Source organism: Triturus cristatus, chromosome 7 (genome assembly GCF_964204655.1).
Source record: "Triturus cristatus chromosome 7, aTriCri1.1, whole genome shotgun sequence".
NCBI lineage: Eukaryota > Metazoa > Chordata > Amphibia > Caudata > Salamandridae > Triturus > Triturus cristatus.
In genome coordinates, this window is record NC_140590.1 from 24906793 (window position 1) to 24932384 (window position 25592).

Below are 25592 nucleotides of genomic sequence, written 5' to 3' on the forward strand. Positions count from 1 at the left end.
GATGTGTTCTTAGAACCATTCTGTTAGCATGAAACACAGTGTAGGGCTCTTTACAACACAGCGCCTGGATCTCACTCACTCAGCGAGCAGATGTAAAAGCCACTAGAAAAGCGGCTTTCCATGTCAAATGTTGTAAAGAAGCTCTATGAATAGGTTTGAAAGGAGCCCCCATCTGTTTGTTAAAACAATGTTAAGCTCCCGTGGAGGAGAAGGAGCCCTGATTGGAGGGCAAACCTTTCTCAAACCCTCAAGGAAGTCTTTGACCACATGTATTTTGAAAAAGGAAATCTGAGTAGGGGACTTTCCATATGCTGTGATAGATGCAAGATGGACTTTAATAGAGGAGAACTGGAGACCAGATTTGGCCAAATGCAGCAAATATGGTAAAATCACCTGTTCTTGACCCCAGATGGGATCATGTCCATTGTTCACACACCATAGGTAAAAACGCTTCTACTTGAAGGCATACGATATCCTTGTGGAAGGTCTCTATGCTTATTTTAGAATGTCCTTGCATTCTGAAGTCAAATGTAGGTGTCCATACTGTAGGACTTCAGGAGCCATGCCGTCAACCGTAGGGATGAGAGATTGGGGTGAAAAACCTTCCCTGCGTGCTTGGATAGCAGATCCGGACGGCATGTCAACCGCCTGTGTGGTACTTCCGAGAGCTGAAGAAGGTCCGGATACCACCACTGACGAGGCCATTCCGGGGCTATCAGGATCATTCTGGTGTTGGTTCTGTAGAACTTGTTGATTACTGTGGGAATCAACGGAATCGGTGGAAAGGTGTACAGTAATGTCTGAGACCATTCTATCAAAAGGGCATTCCGTTGAGAGCCTGGTTGGGGAAACCTGGATGCGAAGATGGGGCATTTTGCGTTTACCACGTCTGCAAACAGGTCGATGTCTGGCACTCCCCATTTTTGAAAGATGTCTTGAGCGACTTCGTTGTTGAGCACCCAGTTGTGAGCTTCGGCGAAGTCTCTGCTTAAGGCCGCCTGGGAGTTGAGAGTCCCCGGGAGATGAATGGCCACGGTTGAGAGGCCTCGTGCGAGAAGCCAGTTCCAGATGGTCTGAGACTCTATGGAAAGAGGTTTTGATCGGGCAACCCCATGTTTGTTCAAGTAATACATCGTCATTGTATTGTCTGTTTGAATCAGAATGAACCGAGACAGGAGCAAAGGATGCAGTGATTTGAGGGCTAGATGCACAGCTCTCAGCTCTAAGAGGTTGATGTGGTAACCTCGTTCTGTTTCTGACCACAGACCTTGAACTTGCAGAGGACCCATATGAGCACCCCATCCTTGGAGTGAGGCGTCCGTGACTATCGTCTGAGTAGGGGGATCCAGGTGAAAACAAACTCCCTTCATCAAGTGGGATCGCTTCATCCACTATCTGATGAAATCCCTATTGATTGATGGAGAATCACATGATCTTCCCAATGTCCTGATACCTGCATCCAATGGTCCTCCAGACATTGTTGTAAAGGACGCATGTTTAACCTTGCGCTTGGTACGATGAAATGAAAATGCATGACGCCATTGAGCCCAGCAGTGATGACACCTGTCGGACTGTGGTACGTTGTGTGAAGGAGGTTCAGACATTTCTCATAAATTGAGGATAACCTCTCCTCCGAAGTACACCCACTTACTTTTTCGGTATCCAGGGAGGTACCTAGGTACTGGATCCTCTGTGTTGGATTGAAGATCGATTTCTTGAAGTTGACATGAAGGCCCAACCGGTTTAGTAGTTGAAGACAGTACGAGAGATGAGTCTGCAGCAGGGCAGGGGACGAGCTCTTCAGGAGTCAGTCGTCCAGGTAGGGATATATGAAAATCCTCTGCTTGCGGAGAAAAGTTGCCACCACAGCCATGCATTTCAAGAATGTTCAAGGGGCTGATTTGTGCCCGTACGGAAGCACCGTGAATTGGTAATGCTGGAATGAAACTTGAAACCTTAGAAATTTGCCATTTTTCTTGGACACTGGAACGTGGAAGTATGTGTCCTGCAAATCGATGGAACACATCCAGTCCCCTTGATGAAGTTGACAGAAGATTTGATGCAGTGCCAACATTCAAAACTTTTCTTTGCAAATGAATTTGTTTAGCAGTCTTAAGTCCAGTATTTGTCCATATTCTGTGGTGGGGCCTCTTTTTCACGAGGAAATAGCGAGAATAAATCCCGTTTCCTTTGTGGAATGGGAACTTTTTCTATGGTGCCTTTTTGTAGAAGAATATTCACCTCCGCTTGTAACAAATGGTGATCTTGGAGAGATTTCTCTCACGGAGAGATTGATGGAGGTGGAAATTTGAACCTGAGCAGATACCCATTCTGCACAATATTGATGACCCACTTGTCCTTTGTAATCTTTTTCCACTCCTCCAGATGTAAAGAAACACTTCCCCCCACTGTAGTGGCCAACAGGCATGGAGGAAGCTGCACCTCATTGTTTTGTTGGTGGTTTAGGAGCTGCTGGCTGTTGTTTCCGCAGTCCTCTCCCTCGTCCAGGTCTCCTCAGTTGGTAGTGAGACCTTGATTGCATCTGACTTTGGTTTTGCGTGTCCAGTGAGGGGTTTGAACCCTCTGCTGAAAGGAATACCGATCATAAGGACGAAACCTTCTTCGGAATTATTTCCGCTTTTCCAAGCCAACAGCCTTTAAAGTGTCCAATTCAGTTTTCATCTTGGACATCTCGTCGTCGGCGTGGGACCCGAACAGAGAAGAGCCATTGAAGGGGAGGTTGACAATCTTCCTCTGTGCATCAGGTTTGAGATCCATTAGACGAAGCCATGCTGAACGTCTCGAGCAAATGCCGTGGGAATATCAGTGGGCCGCTAAATCTGCTGTGCCACCAAACCACCCTCTTGCAGGATTTCCAGGAAATCTCATTGGTCCTCTTTTGGTAGCGTGTCCGTAAACCTTGCCAAAGAGTCGCACAGTCATCTGTTGTACCGACCCAGAACAGCAAAAGCACTAGCCACTTTCATGACTGACATAGAGGTATTACACATCCGTTTACCCAAGGAATTCATATTTCTACTATCCTTTTCTGGAGGAACAGAGGAGGTGGAGGTAGCAGAATGTGCTTTTCTGGCAGCCGTCACTATGACAGAATCTGGAGGTGAGTCGGCATGAAGAAACAACGGGTCTTGTTCTGGGGCCTTATACTTCTTTGAAATCCGAGTGGCAGCCGAGCCCACCGTGGCTGGAGTTAGGAAAGTCTGCATTGCTGGCTCTAGCAGACCTGGGACCAAAAGAAGAAGAGGTATGGCCGAAGACCTATGATGCAGGGTTTCAAATATGATGGAAGTTGAAACTGGTGGTGCAGTCATATTGATGTCCAAATTGCTGGCACCCCTGCAGAGCACTTCATTGAAAGTCCCGATATCGTCAATCGGGGAAACCCTGGATGGTGGTGTCAAAGATGGGGTTGGTGGATAGTCCCTAAAGGAAGACCTGGAAGATGAGGTTGTTGATGGAGACCTCTGTCTCCTCTTTGGAGTAGGAGAGTGGCGAGATCTTGTGTGCCCTCTTAATGTGAACGCATATGTGACGGAGATCTAGATCGTCTCGGAGACCTGCGAGGAGAGGGTCTTGAGGATTCTGTAGAAGGGAGTCCCTCAGAAGACCTGGGAGGAACTTTCCAGTGCCTTACACTTTCCAGCCATCTTGGTGACATATGGATTGAAGGAGACTTTTCTCTGGGAGTCGGAGAGCCCTCCGGCGTAACCTGGATCATGGTGATGCCAGGAGACGAAGATGCTTCTCTTGACGTCAAGCGAAGGGATCTCAACGCCGATCTAGGCTTCTCTGGTACATCCCCAGCAGAAATGGCAGGATTTCTGTCCCTCAACGTCGAGCGATGTCTCGACGACGACACAGAATGAGCCACCATCGACGTCGACCGCTGCTGCGGAGATCCACTTAAGGATGCACGTCGTTGCGGCGATGGTCTCGACATCGGTCTCTTTGACGAAGGTGTTCTTGACGTCGACCCTCGGTGTGGCATCTGCGACGTCGACTTCTTCGACGGTGAACGTGCCCTCGACGTCGACCACCTGTGGGTCCGTGAGGGTGATCTTGCAGTCGATCCTCTTGACGCCAACCTTCGGGAAGGAGGCGGAGACCTCGACCGGTGTCTTGACGTTAACGGAGGTTTCGACGACAACTTAGGTCTGTCGTAACCATACTTCGAGCCCGAAGTAGTACGCCTTGACATCTCTTTACCTTTCATCGACAGATGTTCTCTTCGCGTCGACGGCGATCTGTCCCTCGACGTCGAGAGAGTCTCACCTGTTCTTCGGACGCCGATCTCGATGCCGACGGCAAGCACTCAGGAATTTTCTTACTTTTGGAGGCAGGAGAGGCAGATCTTCGCTGTTTCTTCTGTTTTTCCTGAGGGGAGGGACTCTTAGAGGTATAATTACTGTCTAGGCCACTTTTTTATGGTGTTTTATTCTTTCCAACGTGGCAAGAACCCTGATCTTCTCTCTGTCTCACAGAGTTATTTTATAAAATTGTTGCCAATGATAACAAACCTCTGGGTTGTGTGAGGATGGCGAGAAAACAATACACAAAGAGTGAGGGTCAGATTTAGCCATTTACTTCCCACAGGAAGGACACTTGTAGAATAAAGCTGGCATTTCAGACCAAAAAATAATAGTTAAGTTGTCAGAAAAACACTGGAATACAGTTCCAGCAGCAAAAAACATTGAATAAACTTGTTAGAAACCAATTTCTGACTGGAAAAGTCAAAAACTGACAAGCTCAAGCTCCAGGATCCTCACAGAATGAGCCGGAAAAAAGACCTGACCTAACTGTCACCAGTGTTGCATGATGGGAGTAGGGGGGCTCACGGAGGTCTTATAGGCACGGTATCCAGGTTCTTGGAAGCCTTAAAGACAAGGTGCCAGTTTTTTCTATACAGTGATGTTATTTATCTATGCAGCCTCTGGGCTAATTCCCTGCTATTACCTGTTTTCTTTTCTGAAAATAAAAGGTTGTTGTGGAACACTATTGCAGTGCATGTTCTCTATTGCAGTATTTGTATGTGATATTATTTTCACACCATAGAAATACATGTAATTGTGGCTTCTTAGCCTATTGGATATTAATAGGCTGCATATTTATGTGTTTATACATGTATATATGTATGTTTGGATAGTAATATGTACTGGTGGTTCTAAACATACTCATATATATGTATTGTATATGCTCCGGGTCCAGCACGTGGGCGGGGATTCTTCAGTGCTTATGACTATTGATGAGTATCCCCTGGAAGAGAAATATCTCTATTCCCCTTCATTTCTTTTTCTTTCCATGTGCACTGCATTCTGCAACACACATAGAAAGAGGAATAGGTTTCGCAGGATTGTTTTTGTGCAGGAAGGTACCTCTTTCTGCCCAAAAACAATCCTGCATGCAACGCAGGTACCCTTGCACCATGTTGCAAGAGTACCTGCATCGGTGCTAGGCAGCCAAAAGGGTGCCAGATCAGGGGAAAGGGCAGGAATGCACCACTTTGTTTGAAATATGGCTCCTTCCTGCCTTTCCCCATCAGGCAGTGCAGTGAATAAAGGTGACTTGCTGCACTACACTGCATGACTTCTCCATAAATAAGGGACCTATATGCAAGCTTGTTTGTGTCACTCTAGCACTACGTAACGTGGTGCTAGAGCAATGTAAACCTTAAGTCAGATATATGAAGCCATGTAGGTACACTTTGCGTGGCCCTGAGTGGTTCCATAAACCTGGAGTAAGGCAATGCAGCCCAAATCACTGTGTTTCCTTACTCTGCCCTGGAAAGGCGCTCAATGGGCGTTGAGTTGGTGTTCCCACGCAACTTCCATGGTTTTAAACTCATTCTCAGATTTACCAGAACTGGTAAACCTGGGAATGCACCAAAAAGATACTCCTTACCAGGAGATAAGTAATGAGAAGAAATATCTTTATTTCTCCTTGTTACTTCGTCTTTCTACGTGTGCTGCATACTGCAGCACACATAGATAGAAAAACATGCCTCTCGGTATTGGTTTTGGACAGGAAGGTGTCCCTTAAATATGGAGCATTCGTGCCCTTTCCCTGTCACGCAGCATAGCAAGATACTTGCTGCATTGAACTGCATGACTTTCATAAATAGGCCACTAAGGCTAAACAACTTTTAAAACTTTTTCTACTTTGTATGAGTGCTGTACGGTGCAGCACATATGCAAAGTCGGAAAAGAAAGCAGAACATATTTCTCCTTTTAATTCCTGCTACCAAGTGGCGTTAATTTTTCATGCAATACACTGTCTACTAATTTTAGTAGGGTTTTGTGTAGAAAAACATGGGTGGTTCCATGGAAACGCCCATGCATCACCCATAGTGCGCTGTTTTATGTTATCTTTCGCCATATTTATTACATACCAAAAAGCATTTTGTGCTTAAGTGACACAAACCTACCGCAAATTTGTAAATCCACCTCTAATTGTACACTGGAAATATTGTGCATGAATTTAATAAGGGGAACAGTGAGCACCCGAGTTCTTCAAGGCAGCAACTCTGATACAGGGGTTCGGGCAGTTCAGGGCAGACACCTGGGGGTGGCTTCACACCACTTTGTTATTGTGGAAACTGGGGCCGTTGGGGGAGTAGCACTCCCCTACATTAACGCATTCAGTACATCGTCTGCAATGAGGTCCTTCCCCCTACAGAATGTGCAACTAGGAGACACTAGTGCGAGTTGTATTAGTTTTGAAACATAACATATAAGTTAATATTGACCCAATGGACACACTGCAGTTAGAGACTTTTAGAAAAAGTATTGGAAACCTGTTATAGTAAAAGGTTTCTATCAATTCTAAAGGCTACTCAAGATACTCTGAACATGTGACATTGTTATTGTTTCACCTGACAGGGGGTCCTAAGAAAAAGAACATGTTCGTACAGGAAATGTGGATGCCGTCTAAGTTTCCCTGAACCCAGCCCAGCACAGTCTGCTGTAAGACAGATCTCTGCCACTTACCGTAGACCCTCAACAGCACGGGGGGATCTGTCATCATTATCCCATTACTCAGTGCTACAGTCGTAGCAGCGTAGTTACCGCTGTCACTTGTTCGCAGGTCTGTGATCCGTAAGGAACCATTCGATAGTATTGACTCCCGGCCCGTGTGCTGGGGACCAGGGGTCTGTTTTCCAGTTGAGGCGAGGTACATGATAATCTTCTGCGTGTTGTTTGATGTTGTCCCTTTGAACCAGTTAACGGAGAATAAATCTGTAGTTGCCCTGGTAGTGAGAGTGACCGTCTCTCCCACACCGGCAGAGACTTCCTGCCCCACCGTCTGCAGGACCCAGATACCAAGCCAGGCTGGAAGGGAAGGAGAGAAAGCAGATTTTCCTTCTTCAAGCTGTAGCACCAAAAGCAAAGATAACCCTACACTAACCCCAGTATCCCACTTTCAGGCCTGAGAGGCCACTCCAGGAGCAGAAGAGACATCAGTACAGCCCAAGGCACCACAGCTCTACAAAGTTTCCAAGGTCACCCGTGAACCTCTAGTCATAACCTTACAGGATGAGGCGCCCCTCCCAGAAAGGATAGCTGTGCTTCTGGCACAGTCCCATGCACAGACAGAAGCAGAGAAGAAAGAAATAAGAAAACACACAGTAGGAACAACGTTTTGAACTCAAGGTGTGAGATTTAAGATGCAAGCAAAATGCGACAACAATACTAACTTGCTTTTATTGAAGAAACATACATGCAGTACACAGTCTAACAACAGTACAGGGATCCATTAGAACATATGCAAACGGATGTGGTGTTTAAATACTGACTGAGTATACTGAGTATACACATAGCTATATCTACAGTCATCGACAGCTTAAGCATTGCACAGTGCAATCACAGCATAGGGCAAACAAGTGAAGAAAGTCATGCCCCTTGTGTACTGGCAGCAAAAGAGCATTTACACTTTATTTAATACTTAGGTAACCAAGTTATGCAATAAATACGTTGTCAGAGGGCACCAGATATCCTTAGGATGCGAGGAGTAGGGAAGCAACAATAGTACTATCGGCTGAGTAGAAGGCACATTTCTGACTAAGCCCAGTGGGTTACAGTAGAATTATATGATCTACTATTCTAAATAAAGAAGCTGTTACCCACCGCCATAAGTTGTTAATTTGATAGACATGACCAAACCAGGATAAAAGTCCCCTCTGTATTTCTACATCTAGAACCGGAGACAATCCTCTCAGACACATACTCTTTAGGCTGAACACACCTGTGGAGGAATGTAAAGGGTATCATGTGTAGTCTATTAGGGGACACAGAGCTTGTGTGTGTGCAGCAGGAACCCTACTCTACTTCAGTTCAATGTCCATTGGTCCCTGGATGTGCACTTGTCACTGCAGCCTCAAGTTTCGAAGCAGGGAAAGTGACTTCTTTTTGAAGCTGTAGCATCTTGTCATTGCATGGTCTCGAATAGAGTTGGGCCACATGGTCTTTTTATACAGCTATATGAGGTGGATGTGCTGAGCCTGAGAGAACATACAACCCCAAATCAGGGGCTGCGAACACCCTGCTCCTATGGTAGTGCAATGTCTTCCCATTTAGTTCTGCGATTCCTACCCACCCAGGCTCATCATTAAAGATCTGAGAGAAATAAACAAATGCTTAGGTAATGGTAGTGCACTATTCAGTAGCATAGTCATTTTCAGTAACCCACTCCTGCTGGCAAGGGAGAGTGGAAGAGAAGAACATCTTTTCTCTTGGGGCTCTAGTCTGCACGTGAGTACGCCATGATTTTTTTGCAATATGGTATCTATATTCCGAGCAACATAAACCATTAAATATGTCACCGAGTCTACACACCATTTCAGGGGGAATGCGGGTGTGCACTCATCCGTTACAGACATGATAGAGAAAACTACATATTAACTCCAATGGATAGAGGCATGAAAGATCACCAAAGTTGATATTCTGCGAGTCTTAAAACCAAACTACCATATCATCCTCGGACAGCAATGTAATTAGCTTAAAGTGCGTGTAGTTAAGTGCACAGTGTGAATGGTGCTATCGAAGGTGACATGCTTGGGACTCCACCGCTATGGCAAATAGAAGAGGTGGCAATGAACAATATGGGTAAGTTACTTACCTGTAATTCTAGTTCTCTTCCAGGGGTATCCTCATCAAAGTCATAAGCACTGAATATTCCCGCCCATGTGCGGGGACCCCGGAAATAATAAAATGATATATGTAAAAAACATACATATATACAGCTCTGTATATGTATAAACATATATCATTTTTTCCAAGCAAATGCAGCTCCCATAAAAGGCTAGGCAATGTAAATATACACATCCAATAACACACATATATCTATATATATGTATAAAGGTATAACAATACACCCAAATCTCTTTTTTTTTTTTTTTTTTTTTTTAATGAGGTAAACACTCATGAGAAAGCAAAAAATAAAGAGAACAAACTGTGGAAAAACACAGATGTATAACACATTGCCAGCCTGCAGGCTGCATTGCAATACAATACCATAGAGACTAAAAAGCCCTGTACAGGTAAAAACTGGCACCGTGCCTTTAAGGCAGCCCTGACTTCCATATCCCATCATGCCTCAGGGGTGACAGTTAGGTCAGTTGTTCTTTGCGGGACCGTAGTCCTAAACACAAAGATATACCTTTTCCATAATGAATAATACACCTCTTCTCATTTGCCTGGGGAGGTGGGTGGGTTGCTTATGACTTTGATGAGGATACCCCTGGAAGAGAACTAGAATTACAGGTAAGTAACTTACCCTTCTCTTCCAGGGGATCCTCATCAATAGTCATAAGCACTGAATAGAGTAGCAAGCTCCCCTTCCACCAGCAGGCAAATGAAACTAAGGTTGTATCACCCATGGAGAAAAAGAATCATGAAAATGATTATGTTTGGAACAGATTCCTCAAGGAGGCTTGTCCTACTTGAGTGTCTGCCCTGGTGTCCGAATCCAGACAATAATGCCTGGTAAAAGTGTGGACAGATCTCCAAGTGGCTGCCTTGCAGATCTCGGAGAGTGGGACATTATTGAGAAAAGCCGCGGTAGCCGCTTTTCCTCTTGTCGAATGCGCTTTAGGGCGCGCCCCCAATGGTTTCTGAGCCAGTTGGTAGGCCAAAGTAATACTAGAAACAATCCACCTAGCAATGGAACGTTTGGATGCAGCAAAGCCCATACGGACAATCCCATAGTTCACAAACAATTGGTCAGATTTCCTGATATTCTTAGTCCTATCTAGGTAGAATTTTAGGACCCTTCTGACATCCAGAGAATGCAACGCCCTCTCTGCCGGAGAGGAGGGGTTGGGAAAAAAGGTTGGTAAGGAGATGGCTTGGTTTACATGAAACTCCGATACCACCTTGGGTAGGAACGAAGGGTGAGTTCTCATCACCACCCTATTTAGATGAAAAACAGTGTAGGGTTCTTTAGAACAGAGGGCCTGTATCTCACTGACCCTCCGTGCTGAAGTGATGGCTATTAAAAATGCTGTCTTCCATGTGAGGTGCTGTAGGGTAGCCTTATGAATAGGCTCAAAAGGTGAACCCATGAGCTTCGACAGAACCAAGTTTAGCTCCCAGGAAGGAGAGGGAGGTCTAACAGGGGGATAGACTTTCTTGAGTCCTTGCAAGAAATCCTTCACTACCTGCACTTTAAAAAATGACTGCTGTGAAGGCGAACGCCTGTATGCTGTTATGGCTGCTAGGTGAACCTTTATGGAAGAAAATTTCAACCCTGCCCTTGCTAAATGTAGAAGATAGGGCAAAATTACATCCTCCTGGCATTTAGTGGGATCATAATGATGCTGAGCACACCATATATAAAATCTTTTCCACTTACAGAAGTAGGAGTGTCTTGTCGAAGGCCTCCTGGCTTCCTTCAGTATGGACATACACTCTTGAGGGAGGTTCAGATGGCCATACTGGAGGACTTCAGGAGCCATGCTGTTAAGCTCAGCGAGGGAAGGCTGGGATGGTAAATCTTCCCCTGCATCTTGGATAACAAGTCCGGCCTGCACGGCAGCCGCTTGTGGGGGCGGATCGACATGTGTAGGAGATCCGTGTACCACCACTGCCTCGGCCAGTCCGGTGCTATGAGTATCATCTTGGCAGATGAATTCTGTAGCTTGGTCACCACCTTGGGAATTAGTGGGAGAGGCGGAAAAGCGTACACAAATGTCATTGACCAATTGATCAAAAGGGCATTCCCTAGGGATCCTGGTCGATGGTATCTTGAGGCGAAGCCTCGGCATTTTGTGTTTTGCTCGTCCGCGAAGAGGTCCACTTGCGGGCGCCCCCATTCCCCGAAGATGTCTTCTAACACTTCGTCGTTGATTACCCAGTCCTCTGGCTCTTGAAAATGCCGACTGAGCAAGTCTGCTTGCACGTTGAGTTCTCCTGGTAGGTGCACCGCTTTCAATGAGATGTTCCTTGCTAGGATCCAGTGCCACAGGGACTGAGCTTCCAGCGAGAGCGTTCTGGATCGAGTACCCCCCTGCTTGTTCAGGTAGTACATTGTGGTGGTATTGTCCGTCTGTACTAGAATGGTACTCGTCGTTATCGCAGGTAGGAACGCTTTGAGGGCTAGGTGGACCGCCCTGAGCTCCAGCATGTTGATGTGGTACAACTGTTCGCTGCTGGACCACCGTCCTTGAGTTTGCAGAGTCCCAAAATGCGCACCCCATCCCTGAAGGGATGCGTCGGTGATTAAGGTCTGAGTTGGGGGCTCTTGATGGAAAAGAATCCCCACTTGCAGATTCCTTGGCTTCAGCCACCACTTGATTGACTGTTTGGCTGCAGAGGAGAGGCAAACCTTTTCTTCCCACAGAGAGTTCCTTTGATCCCATTTGTCCTCGAGATCTTGCTGGAGAGGACGCATCCTTAGCCTGGCATTGGGCACTAGGAAGATGCAGGATGCCATGGCCCCTAGCAGAGATGAGATTTGCCTTGCCGACGACAGATTGCTGGTCATAATCTGTCTGCCTTTTAGCATAATGGATGACTGTCTTTCCTCCGAAGGAAACACTTTTCCTACTACGGAGTCTATAGTTGCACCCAGGTAGTGTATTCTCTGCGTTGGTGAAAAATTGGACTTTTTGACATTCACTCTGAGACCCAACCTGCGACATAAGTTCAGGCATAGCGACAGCTGTGTCCGCACATTCTGTGGCGATGAGCCCTTTATTAGCCAGTCGTCTATGTAGGGATAGACGAAGACTCCTGCGCGCCTCAGAGCAGCCGCTACTACTGCCACGCATTTTGTGAATACTCGAGGAGCTGACTTCAGGCCAAATGGGAGGACTTTGAACTGATAGTGAGCGTTGCCTACCACAAACCTGAGAAATTTTCGATGATTCCTTAGGATGGGAATATGGAAATATGCATCCTGAAGGTCCAGTGAACACATCCAATCGCCCATCCGGAGAAGAGGATATATTTGGTGGAGCGCCAGCATGCGAAATTTTTCCTTTCTTATGTGCTTGTTCAGTATCCGTAGGTCTAAAATGGGTCTGAACTCCGCCTTCACACTCCTCTTTTGGATGAGAAAATATCTGGAGTAAACTCCCTTTCCTCTCTGGTTTATGGGCACTTTCTCTATTGCAGATTTGAGTAGTAGCGTCGCTACCTCCTCTCTGAGCTGCTTTAGATGCTGGGATGACTTGACAGGAGGAATCGATGGGGGGTGACTTTTGAAACGAAGCGAGTACCCATGACGCAGTATATTGAGTACCCACTTGTCCTTTGTGATTGTCTGCCACTCTGGAAGATGATGCGCAACACTTCCTCCCACCGGAGCGGTGGACAGCATCGGAGGAAGCGGTTTCTCATTGCTTCCCCGGTGCTTTGTTTCCAGCATTAGACTGCCTGTTGTTACCTCGTCCCCTGGATGGCTTGCGGGACTGGTATTGCTGTTTCTTTTGACCTTGCTGGTCCTGGTTCTTTTGCCAATGAGGGGTTTGAACCCTCTGTTGGTAATTGCGCCTGTCATTTCCCTTGCGGCGTCGAAACTCTTTCCTCTTTTCAAGCCCGACTGCTTTCATGGTCTCCAGCTCTGCTTTCATACGGGCCATTTCCTCGTCTGCATGGGACCCAAAAAGAGAACTACCGGAGAAAGGCAGATTTAAAATTCTTGCCTGCGCTTCCGGTTTCAGGGCCGTCAATCTAAGCCAGGATGATCTTCTGGCTGTGACTCCATGTGCATATTCATGCGCTGCCAGTGTTGCCCCATCCGCCGCTGCACTTATGATCTGGTTAGAGACTAGACTCCCCTCATGCAAAATCTCTTCAAAGTCCCGTCTGTCCTCTGATGGAACTTTTTCAACGAACCTCTGAAGAGAGTCCCATAGTGACCTATCATAGCGCCCCAGAAGAGCCGAGGCACTTGCCACCTTCAAGCTTGAGGATGCTGAGCCGCAAACTTTCCTCCCCCAGGAGTCTTGCGTTTTACTGTCCTTATCTGGTGGCACCATTGAAGAGCCAGCTACTGCATGCGTCTTTCTGGCAGCGGCGGTGATGACAGAGTCCGGTGGAGGATCTGTTTTAAGGAATAGCGGATCCTCCGGAGCTGGACGGTACTTTTTTAGAATTCTCGCCGGCGCCGTTTTGGTGGTTGCTGGCGTGAGAAAGATATCCATTACCGGTTGTAGCAAACCGGGGACTAATGGCAACAACGGGCGTGTCACTGTGCGCTCATGAAGAGTTTCAAAAATTATGGATGTGGTGGTCTCCTGAACCGGCATAGGGATACTTAATTTTGTAGCTCCTCTACACAACACTTCTTGAAATGTAGAAATGTCATCTACCGGAGATACCCGAGAGGGTGGCGTCTCCGAGAGTGTCGGTGAATAATCCCTTTTGGATGATCTGGAAGAAGGGGAGGTAGAAGGGGTCCTACGGCGCCTTCTCTCTGATCTGGTCGACTCTCTTCTGAGGGAGGCAGACCTGGATCGCCTTCTTGGTGCTCGAGAGTGACTTCGGGATTCTCTTTCTCGAGATCTTGGTCTGATCGGTGTCGCTGGGAATACCACGCCCCTTATTCTTGTTAGCGATGCCTTTATTGTGTCTGTCATAGCAGGGTCCTGAGGCATCTCCCTTACGGGACTTTGAGGCACAGCATTGTCCTCCTCCTGCGAACTTTCTCTTGCAGGAACTGGAGATTGATGTACAAGCTCTGGTGATGCTGACCTTGAACCTGAGCCCTCTGATCCTGAAGGCGAGATAGAAATGATACGCGGTGACTCCGGAGCTGTATATATCAGTCTATGAGGAGATTTTCGCCTTGAGACTGGTCGAATTGTGAGGCGAATATGTGAAACCTCCTGCGTACCCTCAACAGAGGGCTGCCTCGACGGTGATAAGCCTATCACCGGAGATCTTTGACTCGAATCTTCGAGGCTCCGAGCTTCCTGTCTCGACGTCGAGATTACCTTCGACGGAGGCTTCATGTACCTCACCAAAGCTTTGGAGACCTGTGAGGACGGAGGCACCTGCCTCAACGTCGACTCCGACGGAGGCCTCTGCCTCGACGTCGACTCCGACGGAGGCCTCTGCCTCGACGTCGACTCCGACGGAGGCTCCTGCCTCGACGTCGACTCCGACGGAGGCTCCTGCCTCGACGTCGGCCCTGACGGAGGCGTCTGCCTCGACGTCACTCCTGACGGAGACTTCTGTCTCGACGTCGAAAGCTCCGACGACGTCGAAAGCCTCCTCGCCGTCGAACGATGTTTCCTCGACGGCGATCTTGATCTTGACGGCGATCTTGGTCTCGACGTCGACTGTGGAGATCGTCTACGTTCTTCTCGCGACGTCGAATGATGTCTCGCCGACCTCGACGTCGAACGATGTCTTTCTTTCGACGACGAACGATATCTCTGTGCAGACGTCGATCGATCTTCTCTCGACGTCGACAGATGCTTCTTCGACGTTGAACTATGGCGCCGAGTCCTCGACGCCGAGCTTTTAGACGCCGTCGACGTCGAACGCATCCTCTTCGACGCTGAATATAAAGTCGACGTCGATTTTCTCTTTGCAGCATGACTTCCCCTTGACTCCTCACCTCTCAGCGACGATCCCGCCGCTGGAGTCTTCGACGCCGAGCCCGACGTCGATGGAGAGCAAACAGGGACCAACTGCTTCGACGTCGACCGTTCTGCTAGGCCATACAGCCTAATCCTCTCCCTCTCCTTTAAAGTCCTTTTGGAAAGGTCTTCACAATGACGACATGTTGCTGGAGAGTGAGAGTCCGGCAGACAGATGATACACACCTCATGTGTGTCTGACGCAGCCTTCTTTTTTCCACAAGATGGGCATGGAACAAATAAAGAAGGCATTTTTCTGACAAAATGGTTGAAAAATCAGTCAGAAAAACACAGGATACTGACTTCCTCACAGAAATTGTAAGAAGAAGTCCAAAAAAAAACTTAAAGTTGTTATAATTTTTGACTAAAGAGTCAAAAAAGAAGAGAGCTGAATTCCAGGGTCCTGACTGAAGGAGCCGGAAAGAACAACTGACCTAACTGTCACCCCTGAGGCATGATGGGATATGGAAGTCAGGGCTGCCTTAAAGGCACGGTGCCAGTTTTTACCTGTACAGGGCTTTTTAGTCTCTATGGTATTGTATTGCAATGCAGCCTGCAGGCTGGCAATGTGTTATACATCTGTGTTTTTCCACAGTTTGTTCTCTTTATTTTTTGCTTTCTCATGAGTGTTTACCTCATTAAAAAAAAAAAAAAAAAAAAAAAGAGATTTGGGTGTATTGTTATACCTTTATACATATATATAGATATATGTGTGTTATTGGATGTGTATATTTACATTGCCTAGCCTTTTATGGGAGCTGCATTTGCTTGGAAAAAATGATATATGTTTATACATATACAGAGCTGTATATATGTATGTTTTTTACATATATAATTTTATTATTTCCGGGGTCCCCGCACATGGGCGGGAATATTCAGTGCTTATGACTATTGATGAGGATCCCCTGGAAGAGAATGTCTGGTGCCACGCATTATATCCGAACAGACCACGTTATAACGCATGTGTTTAGAACACATGCCATTACAACGCGGTCAGTACAACAACCACGTTGTTACTACTCATGGAATTACAACGCAAGTCATTACAACGACTTGCTATAGGAGGGCGCTGGATGTTGGAAAAGTATAATTTACTATGCCAACTCTAGTCTGTGCAACAGTAGGGAAGGTGTTAGATTTAAAATCCAACACCTTCTGCCCCCTACAGCAAGTCGTTGTAACGGCTTGCGTTGTAATGGCATGCGCTGTAAGAACACAGTCTTTATAATGACAGCGTTGTAATGGCATGCGTTGTTTCTCATGCGGGGTAAATGACGTTTCTCATTATATTCATCAGGTACAACACTATTTCGCTAACACACACACACTGTAGAGTTAGCATATAACATGACCCAATCAATGAATAATTGCGCATAAACTTCCTTTTGAATATTGTATGTAAGAATTGCCATTTTAAGGAGTCAAACGCTTTTATCACATCTGGTAGGACAGCTAAACCAGTAATATAAGCACCTATTAAATGTACAAGACTGAATAGCATGATTCACAGTGCTAAGTCCTTGCCCAGTATAAGAAGAGGATTTTTAAGTGGCAAAGATGAAGCAGAAACACTGTTTGTGTTTGTCCTCAAATATTGTCAGCATATGTGTAGCCAGAATTGTATCATATTCATTATGGAACTCCCCTGGTAAGCCATTAAGCCCTTGCGCTTTGCCGCCTGGTAGACATTTATACCCTGACATTTTTTCCGTCTGGAAAATTGGCTGTACCAAGAAATCTCTGCGGCCATCATCTAACCAGGCTGGAGCAATTTCATCTAGGTACACTGCCCGCTGAATGTTACTGTTGTGTAATTGCACTGCTAATTACCCAACATATTACACCACTCATTACATCTTCTATGACATCTTTAATAATATCACAGCAACATTTGCAGTGAAATTATTGATAAGAATACCGTGGGGGTGCAAGTTATAGTTATTTGAGATAAATATAACTGCTCAATTTCTATGGTTTTGTCTGTGTAAATTTTCAACCTAAATATAACTTCCCTGTAACCTTAGTTTTTTTAAAGTGAATTTCTAAGGTTTATTAACATTTATTTTCTAACTATAAAGACCCTGTAACATTTGTTTTTTTCAGTGAATATATTACCTGCTAACGGTCTCCAGTAGGTGTCTACAGTTAGGACCTAGTTTCCATTGCAAAAGTGTTTTTTGTTTTGCTAATAAGTTTGGTGCTCCACAACAAATCTTCATGAAATCTTCAAAACTAGTTTACCAGTCACTTCAGCTGCTGTCTGGAAAATGTAAGGGTGATTCCTCAAGCGGGGTCGGGAAAAAGTAGGGGGTCTCAAAATGCATTTTCCCCACACAATTTCCCAAAGGGATTTTAGACCTGACTACAGCCCAACTGTCTTGGAATGGATAACACCAAATTTGGCAGAAAGCTAGATCTTGGTACAGAAAGTGCGATGTTTGTGATTTTGTGTAAATCCATACAGTTTTTTTCAAGATATTAGAGAAAAAACTAATTTGCATATCTAGAGGAATGGAGCCTTCGTGAATCCAACAGATCTCATGCTGCGATCCGATTGGCTATCAGCACTTCAACCAGGAAGTGTTGGCAGGCATTTTGGGACTTGGACTCAGCCGAGTCCCAAACAAAAAGGTAAAAAAACGAGAAGGGGGCAGGGTAGGAATACCCTGACCCCCTAACCCTGGTGGTGGGGTCTCCCAAGGACTCCCCCGTGAGGGACAAAAAGACTTTTATATTTTACATTTTGCAGCAATTTTCCAGTGGATCAGCACATTTTCAGAAAATTGGGAAAAAAGCGCAGTCTCCCGCCCTTGTTTCTAGTTGAGAGCCCGAGTGGACAAAGTTCAAGGGGGGATAAATTCAAATGTATTTTGGGGAAGGCGGCACACACAGCCCACCTCCCCATGGCTATCGATCCCGGGGACAGCCACATCCCCGGGGCAAGGCCATAACAATAAACCCAAATACAGAAAGTGGGAGGGGAAGTCACGTAGGCCCCCCTCCTGGGCCATTATCGGCCTCAGGGACAACCACCTCCCCAGGGCATAGCAAAGCGATAGAGAACAGTAAGTCTGCTCTCAGCAGGCGGGAGCATGTAAAATAGTCCTGTCCACTGGGAGTGGACTTTTCATTGGTTTTCCTGCCTGCTGATTTTCGAGAGTGTCTTCAACTGGGGGTGTTTTAATGAGTGAATTATGACTTGTAGTCTAGCCGGAAGACTGCACCACCCCTCACAAGGACATGGAACTACTACGAGTCTTACTTAGTGGAATAGCAGAAAAGAAAAATAAACTGAACATAAAAAGAAACAAGCATTTGCAATGCAAACGGTCTCGCCTTTGGGACCTTATATGTATTTAGCTAAGCAGCACATTAGCCTACTGCTCACTTCTCATAAGTGGCGGAGTTACGGCATGATGTCATGCCAGGTGAGTGTTGTGGGGGAAGGGAAATCCTTGCTTCTTACATCTCCCATGTGTCTGCTTTTTAAAACACAAAACTCCGAGCGCTGATGCGAGTGACGGGGCCCTATTGAATAGCGCATACTTCAAATTGCCACTTCACTTTTCGAAACTCAGAAGCAGCAACATTTTTGTGGTGTCATCGGGGCTTTAAGTGGGAGCTTTTTCAATAGTATATACTAGCCATAGTTGCTGCTTGATTATCTTATGCAACTAACAACCATTGACAATGCCAATAGTCCTGACTTGTTGTAGGTATGATGTTACTTGTTGTATCATATGTCTGGATGCAATGACAGAAACAGCAAATTACAAGTCAGGCGTCACACTATGCTAAGCGCATATTTTTAGCTTATGTGTTTTAAGCCATGCCCTTAATTACATTGTCCACGCCCCTTTGAGTGACCCCCCCCCCACAGTTTTTTCATCTCACTTAAAGCCCTGTGCACCTCTATACAGTTAATAGAAAAAAGTGACAGTGACCGCCAGGTCCAGCAGCACAGCCTCTGAGTGACTGCTTTTGGGACGGGGCTGGGGCAGAGGGCCATGGCTTGCAGCCGGCTTTGAGTCATGCACAGCCGTGTGGTAGGGCGACTCAGACTGGGACGGACTGAGCAGGATGTGCTCTGCGCTTGAGAAGAGCCCTTGGCCCGGGAGGTCGGCGGCAGTCTTTAACTGCTCCCGGTGATGATCTCGCAGAGGGCGCTTCTAGCCTTAAATATGTTAAATTCTCCAGGCACCCCAGGCCGCACTGAGTACAGTACAGCCGCACTCGTGACAGACTGTGTACAGTACTCACATTCAGTGTCACTGCTGGTGCTGTGCTCTGCTCAGCTCTGTGTGTTATTGAGCCCACGTCTGCAAATCTGTGTTTTAAGACTGATCATTTTAGCAGCCGAGTTCAGTTGCAGCCCAACTCGTCGCTGTCTGTGCTTGTGAGGGGGAGCAGCACTGCTGGTGTTGCAAAGGATGCAATTTGCTGTGCTCTGCCCTTGTTCATGAGCCCCAGAAACTCCTCACAACAGACATTTCACATGTGTGAGCCCGATGGTGGTTTATTAGATAGATTGTTAACACTGGAATGTGTCAACAACTTGCGAGTAAGCCTACCCTGCACACTCACAAGTGCAGGGCTATGCACATCTGCCAGTAGGACTGCCACTTTCCCAAGTGAAAAACGCTATTTGTTGCTGTTTTAATAGTCTGCAAAGGCCCGTTTGTGATTCTAAATAGGACAGTAAACGAAATTGTATGCGTCTTTTAATATTTATAGGTTTCATTATGCTTGCGAGAAAATGTCACTCATAGTCGGTGAATGTCACTCATTACTACACCGAAATTATGAAAATGTCACACATAGCAATATGAAACCTTGACAGCTGTGTTGCAGCCTGCCAGCACCCACCGGGAGCAGTACCTGCTTCAATTGCAGCTTCCATTGCAGTTTCCGTAACTACATATAGTCGGTGCCCCCTGCGCCCTGCTCAGCAGCGTGTGACAGCTCACAAACTCCCCTCCCCCAGATCACAGATTAAAGCGCCTCAATGCCAGAAGGCCTTGGTGCCAGGCGCCGCTCGAGGACAGCTATCTGGCCGTTGGACTCTTGGGCACATCTTCCACATCGAACGCTGCATCCTGAGGGACTTCACGCTGCCTGAACCCACTTGCCATAGGGGAGACTCTGCAACTTGTCACCTACGCACTCGGGACTGCGAGGACCAGGGAGCTGTGCGCGTTGCACATCGCCTGCACCTGGACCTCTTCCCGACTCCTCCCCCGCAGAGCTCATTACGACTCGCGGCCCCCGCTTCGCGGGCGCCGCTCGAGGACAGCTATTTGGCCGTTGGACTCTTGGGCACATCTTCCACATCGGACGCTGCATCCTGAGGGACTTCACGCTGCCTGAACCCACTTGCCATAGGGGAGACTCTGCAACTTGTCACCTACGCACTCGGGACTGCGAGGACCAGGGAGCTGTGCGCGTTGCACATCGCCTGCACCTGGACCTCTTCCCGACTCCTCCCCTATCTTTGCCCCCTTCTCCTATATCACCACACTATTGCTCTCGCGCGTCAGCGGGACGCGTGCGGGTCGAGAGCCGGGGCGAAGACCGGACAAAGAGCGGGCCGTTGAGGCCGTTCGAGGTCTGCGAGGTCTGGTCGGGGTTATCCCCTTCGTTTTCATTCCAACAGTTCTGTGTTGAGCCTAATTGTCATACCATTCATTATTTCATCCCCACAGTTAAGTTAGGGGGTTGTCGTTGTTGTGGTTGTTAAGCTATGTCTACCAGGTTAACACGGAGTAAGGCCGCAAATGGCGGTCCTCCAATCAATGGTCCCATGGACGATTTTATTACTCCTACCAACACAGCTATAGACCATGAAATTTCCAAACTTCAGACTCGTGTTTCCCTGGAATTGGCATCTGCTAGGAGACTGTCCCAGGTAATTGATTTGTCCAAAAAATCCTCCCTGGGCCATATAGCCACTGCGGTTACCCCGGTGCGTTCAGTAATCCCCCATTGTGTAGTCACACAGGTTGATGTCCATCATTCTCCGGCTTTTCCTCCACTACCCCCCACTTTAGAGCCATTGAATAGTGCAGCGAATCCTCCCACTATTCCTCTTAGGCAAGATGCTAGTTCTAATAATTCCATCTCTGCAATGTTTTCATCTAGGCGCACTATTAGCAAAGACTACCATTCTAAAAGAAAATGCACCTCTCGGTCTGCTTACTGTCGTAAGAAGGCCAAAATTGTGGTTCCACAACATCTGAATTCGACTAGTGCTCCGGTCTTAAATCCCATTGGAGGGTGTGTGTCCAGGGAACAACCACATTCTGAGGGAGTCAAAGAGGGGTTAGTTTCTGCTCTCTCGACTGACCCTACGGCCACTGAGGCAGAGGTTGAGGGCTTACATGTAGGGAGCGTGGATAGGAATGATGGGGAATTTATAGGTTTAGTTTGGGAAACACTTAAGAAACTTCTTTCCCCTCTCGATCTCAGACTCTCACGTATTGAGAACAATTTGCTCGAGATGGAAAAGAGCATTATTGCTCTGGCCACTCTTGGCCTGAGAAGTCTTGAAAATCAGGACTCTCCTGTTGTCGAGCCACCACCCCATGTTTTAATTCCTCAAGTCCCGCAAGCCTCCCCTCCAGTACCAGCTACTACACGAGCGGATTTTACATTGGGGTCTGTGGGTGTGGATCATAGTACCACCACCTCCATACTCAAGGCTCCTAAGTGTTTCATCTCTCAACCACCAGTTAAACCCAATGTAGGTGTACCGCATAGTCCCCCTCCTAGTGAAGTGGTGCTACATCCAACTAAGAGCCCACTTGTTAAGAATAACTTTAGAGGGGGTTATATTGATCTCCCTCCAGAGGCCAATGATTATGTGGTCGTGTTGACGGGTGTCCCCCAGATAGGAAACGGCCAACATGAGAACCACTGGTCTTTGAAGAATAAGACAATTCATTGGCTTAATGCGAATAGACCAATTCCTATCGGACAGAAAAGCAGAATTCTGATGGTACGCAGAATCCCCTGGGTAGGCCCTTCAAGGAAATCTAGTCCCGGGGACTGTATAGTGGTGACCTTTGAGGACCCACATACGGCACATCATATCTGCTCCTGCCCTATTGGTGAAGGTTCTCTTGTTACACCTAGGCCATTGTCCTTTTTCTACCCACCGCGCCCTAGATATACACGCGAAGAGGACTGGTCCTTAGTTCACCACCATAACTGGAGGAGACATCCCAAAAAATTCCAAGATTCCTCCACAATCTAGAATGGCTTCCCCACTTCGAATCGGTTTGCTGGCCTTGAGGAGGTAGATTGACTCGCACGCCAACCGGTTCCCCAAGTTCCTTTACCACAGGTTTTAGGGCACAATGAACCTTCTCTTATGTCGATTGAACTTTCGGCTGTTAGCCCTCCAAGTCTAGAGGGAATGTTTTCTGTCTTACCTATAGAGGCGGGTTTGAATACGTCATGTACTTTTGATTCCCAAGTAGTAACGGATCAACTGGATCCATCTTGTATGATTCCCTTGCCTCAAATTCAGAATGTTACACAAATTAGGAAGTTGTCTGATGTAGCAATGGCCCCGCATCACCAACAGCTTGACCCAACGCCTAGGCTAAATAGATCTGCTGCGGGGGGGGTAGGACTTGTGTCCAATTTGGTTACATTAGATAACCCTCCAAGGCAGATTACCACAGACGACCCCTTGCTAAAGATCATAAGCTGGAATGTGGCAGGGCTCGCCCATAATTTTGAAATTCCTGAATGGAATGCCTTTTTGGCTTCTTATAACATCTGTCTTTTGCAGGAAACTTGGTGCCTCGAACCTAGGCATAGAGTGGGCTTTACGACCTACTTTGTTCCAGCTTCCCATCAATATGGATGTAAAGGTCGCCCGTCAGGTGGCCTTCTTATATGGGTTAATATAGCTCTAGGTTTAAGTGTAAGCCAAAAGCCTACGCATTCTCCCGATCTCCAGTGGATAACCATTTTATGCCCAGGGGGTAGGAAGCTGGAAGTTTTTAACCTTTATTTAAGGGGGGCCAGGGGCGGGTTATCCACTCTATCCTCTACAGGATTAAGCAGCAATCTAGCCGCCTGCAGTGTTGATTCCTATGTTCTTCTGGCAGGCGACTTTAATTGCTGCTTTGAGCCATTGGCTGGGGAGGATATCCTGGACACTTGGGATGAGGACACAAGGAGAGGTATTCCCACCCTGACCATAGATCCGATTCCTAAATGGTCTCAGAGTGCGGTAGACATCAATGCACTCTGTATGGAACATGACCTAAGACCAACTAATGGTCCATCCAAATCGGATCCCTTGGGTGCGCACACCTACAACAGGATGGGACACACTTCCAGAATAGATTATGTTGTGTTGAATTATAATTTGTGGTCACTTCACTATGATATGGAGGTTATTGCGTCTTGTGACAGTGACCACAATCCACTCTCCTTAACATTGATTTCGCCCTGGCAGGTCGGGAATTCAGTTAAGATCCCCTATAAGTGGAAAACCTCCCATGAGCTTCTTCCCTCGTGCTGTGGCAGGCGTTTAAAGTGGGCTAAAGTAGCAGCGGATGAGGAAAGGTTGGCACAGGCAGGGACCACTATGGTAGCGGTGGTGCCACCAGCCAAACTTTTACCAATATTCACAGAAACCATTGCGGTGTTAAGTGATTTGTTTATTATACCCCAATCCCGCGTGAAGGTTTCCGCGAAAGGTCCTCCTAGGGCAAGAAATAAGTGGTATTCTTCTAAATGTCGGGTTGCCAAGGGGGAACTCATTTCCGCAGTGAAAAGTAAGGTTCCAGGCAATATTAGATTGGCGAGGAAACTCTATGAAAAAGTTGTGGCAGAGGCGAAGGAGGCCCACGATTACAGTTTTTGGTGGGATCTAGTGGAGGCAAGTGCCAGGAAGGACTCCAAGGGGTTCTGGGACCTGCTGAGAGCTAGGGACAAACCTCTTGATTCCCAGTTTACTTGTAATATTCCGGGTGATCTCTGGTTTGCCCACTTCTCCAAATTGTACTCTCTCCATAGTGGGGAACCCCATCTAAACACGGGCCTTCTCGCCAGCTTACCAGCCGAGATTCCCATCATTGCCTGCCCCTTCAGCACTGAGGAAGTTGCAAGGGCAATCAGTTGTATTGTACCCAATAAGGCTGCTGGACCGGATGGAATTCCGGGCGACTTGTTGAAGAAATATCCATTACCGTGGAGTAGTTTAATTGCCTCACTTTTGAACGAGGCTGTGTTGGGAGGTTCTCTTCCAGACTCATGGAGGGGTGCTGAGGTCGTCCCTATTTTTAAAAAAGGCTGTCGGGACGATCCAGCCAATTATCGCCCTATTAGCCTGCTTGACTCAACACAAAAGGTTGCGGGCAAAGTGATACTAGGCAGGATCCTGCAGTGGGTCGAAGAAAACCAGGTTCTGTCAGATCTCCAGGCAGGTTTTAGATCAGGGATGGGCACCATCGAACAGACGTTTCGCCTTTTAATGATATACTGGAAAGTGGTCGTGCTGGGTGGGGGCACCTTGTACTTAGTCTTTATAGACTTGCGAACTGCCTTCGACCTGGTCCCTCGAGTCCAATTGTGGAATGTCTTAGGTAGGTTGGGTATACCTCCCTATTTGTTGGCCTTGCTCATAAAGTTTCATGAAAGCAACTTTGCTCAGATTAGATGGGGTACCCAGGGGGAGAAGACATCTCGTATTTCCGTAGATAGGGGCGTCCGCCAGGGATGTGTGCTTGCCCCCACTTTGTTCTCTCTTTATGTTAACGGAGTGGTGGACCATCTGCTTCAACAGCCGTCAGATGCACCATCCTTGGCTGGTAGGAAAGTTCCTACGCTCCTTTTTGCGGATGATACCCTCCTAATTTCAAAGTCGCCAGTAGGTATCCAAAATTTGCTTTCTAGCTTTAAGGCCTTTTGTGATACCAAGGGCCTGTCTATAAACATAAGCAAGACCAAATTCCTTGTTCTTAACCCTCCCAGGAAAGCGGTTGTTCCTCCTACCTTGGACTCTGTTTCTCTTGATAGAGTCAACGAATTTGACTACCTAGGTATTCGACTGTGTGTTAATATGAGTTGGAAGGCGCACCACCAAAAGGTGTTTTTGACCCATAAGAGGGTCTCAGGGGCCCTGCTCAAGGAACAACGTGCCTCCGCTTTAAAACCTATTGGGGCACTACTTGATATCTACAGGGCAAGGGTGGTGAGTGCAGCATTGTATGGTGCGGAACTGTGGGGTACACAAAGAGTTGACATCTTGACACACCTTGAAAATAATTTCCACAAAGATTTTATGAAGTTACCCCACAGTACCCCTACAATTCCCCTCTTGCTAGATGCAGGCACACGCCCAATTTCCGAGCAAGCTAGGCTACGTCCCCTTTTATTATGGGCCAGGATATGGAATGTCCCTGAATTGAGTAGCTATGCAGATGCCCTCAGTGAAATCTTATCCCTATCTGGCTGGTATAAGGTAATCTGG

At 47.0% G+C, this 25592-nt stretch overlaps 1 protein-coding gene across 1 annotated transcript in view; it reads right to left on the reverse strand.

The window, feature by feature from the left end:
* The window catches only part of LOC146808719 (cell adhesion molecule CEACAM21-like), an 863737-nt gene that overhangs the window by 700651 nt on the left and 137494 nt on the right, over positions 1-25592 (reverse strand). The window contains exon 2 of the mRNA XM_085614221.1: positions 7005-7346. Coding sequence (XP_085470347.1) covers positions 7005-7346 — 342 coding nt within the window. The remainder of the gene's footprint in view (positions 1-7004; positions 7347-25592) is intronic.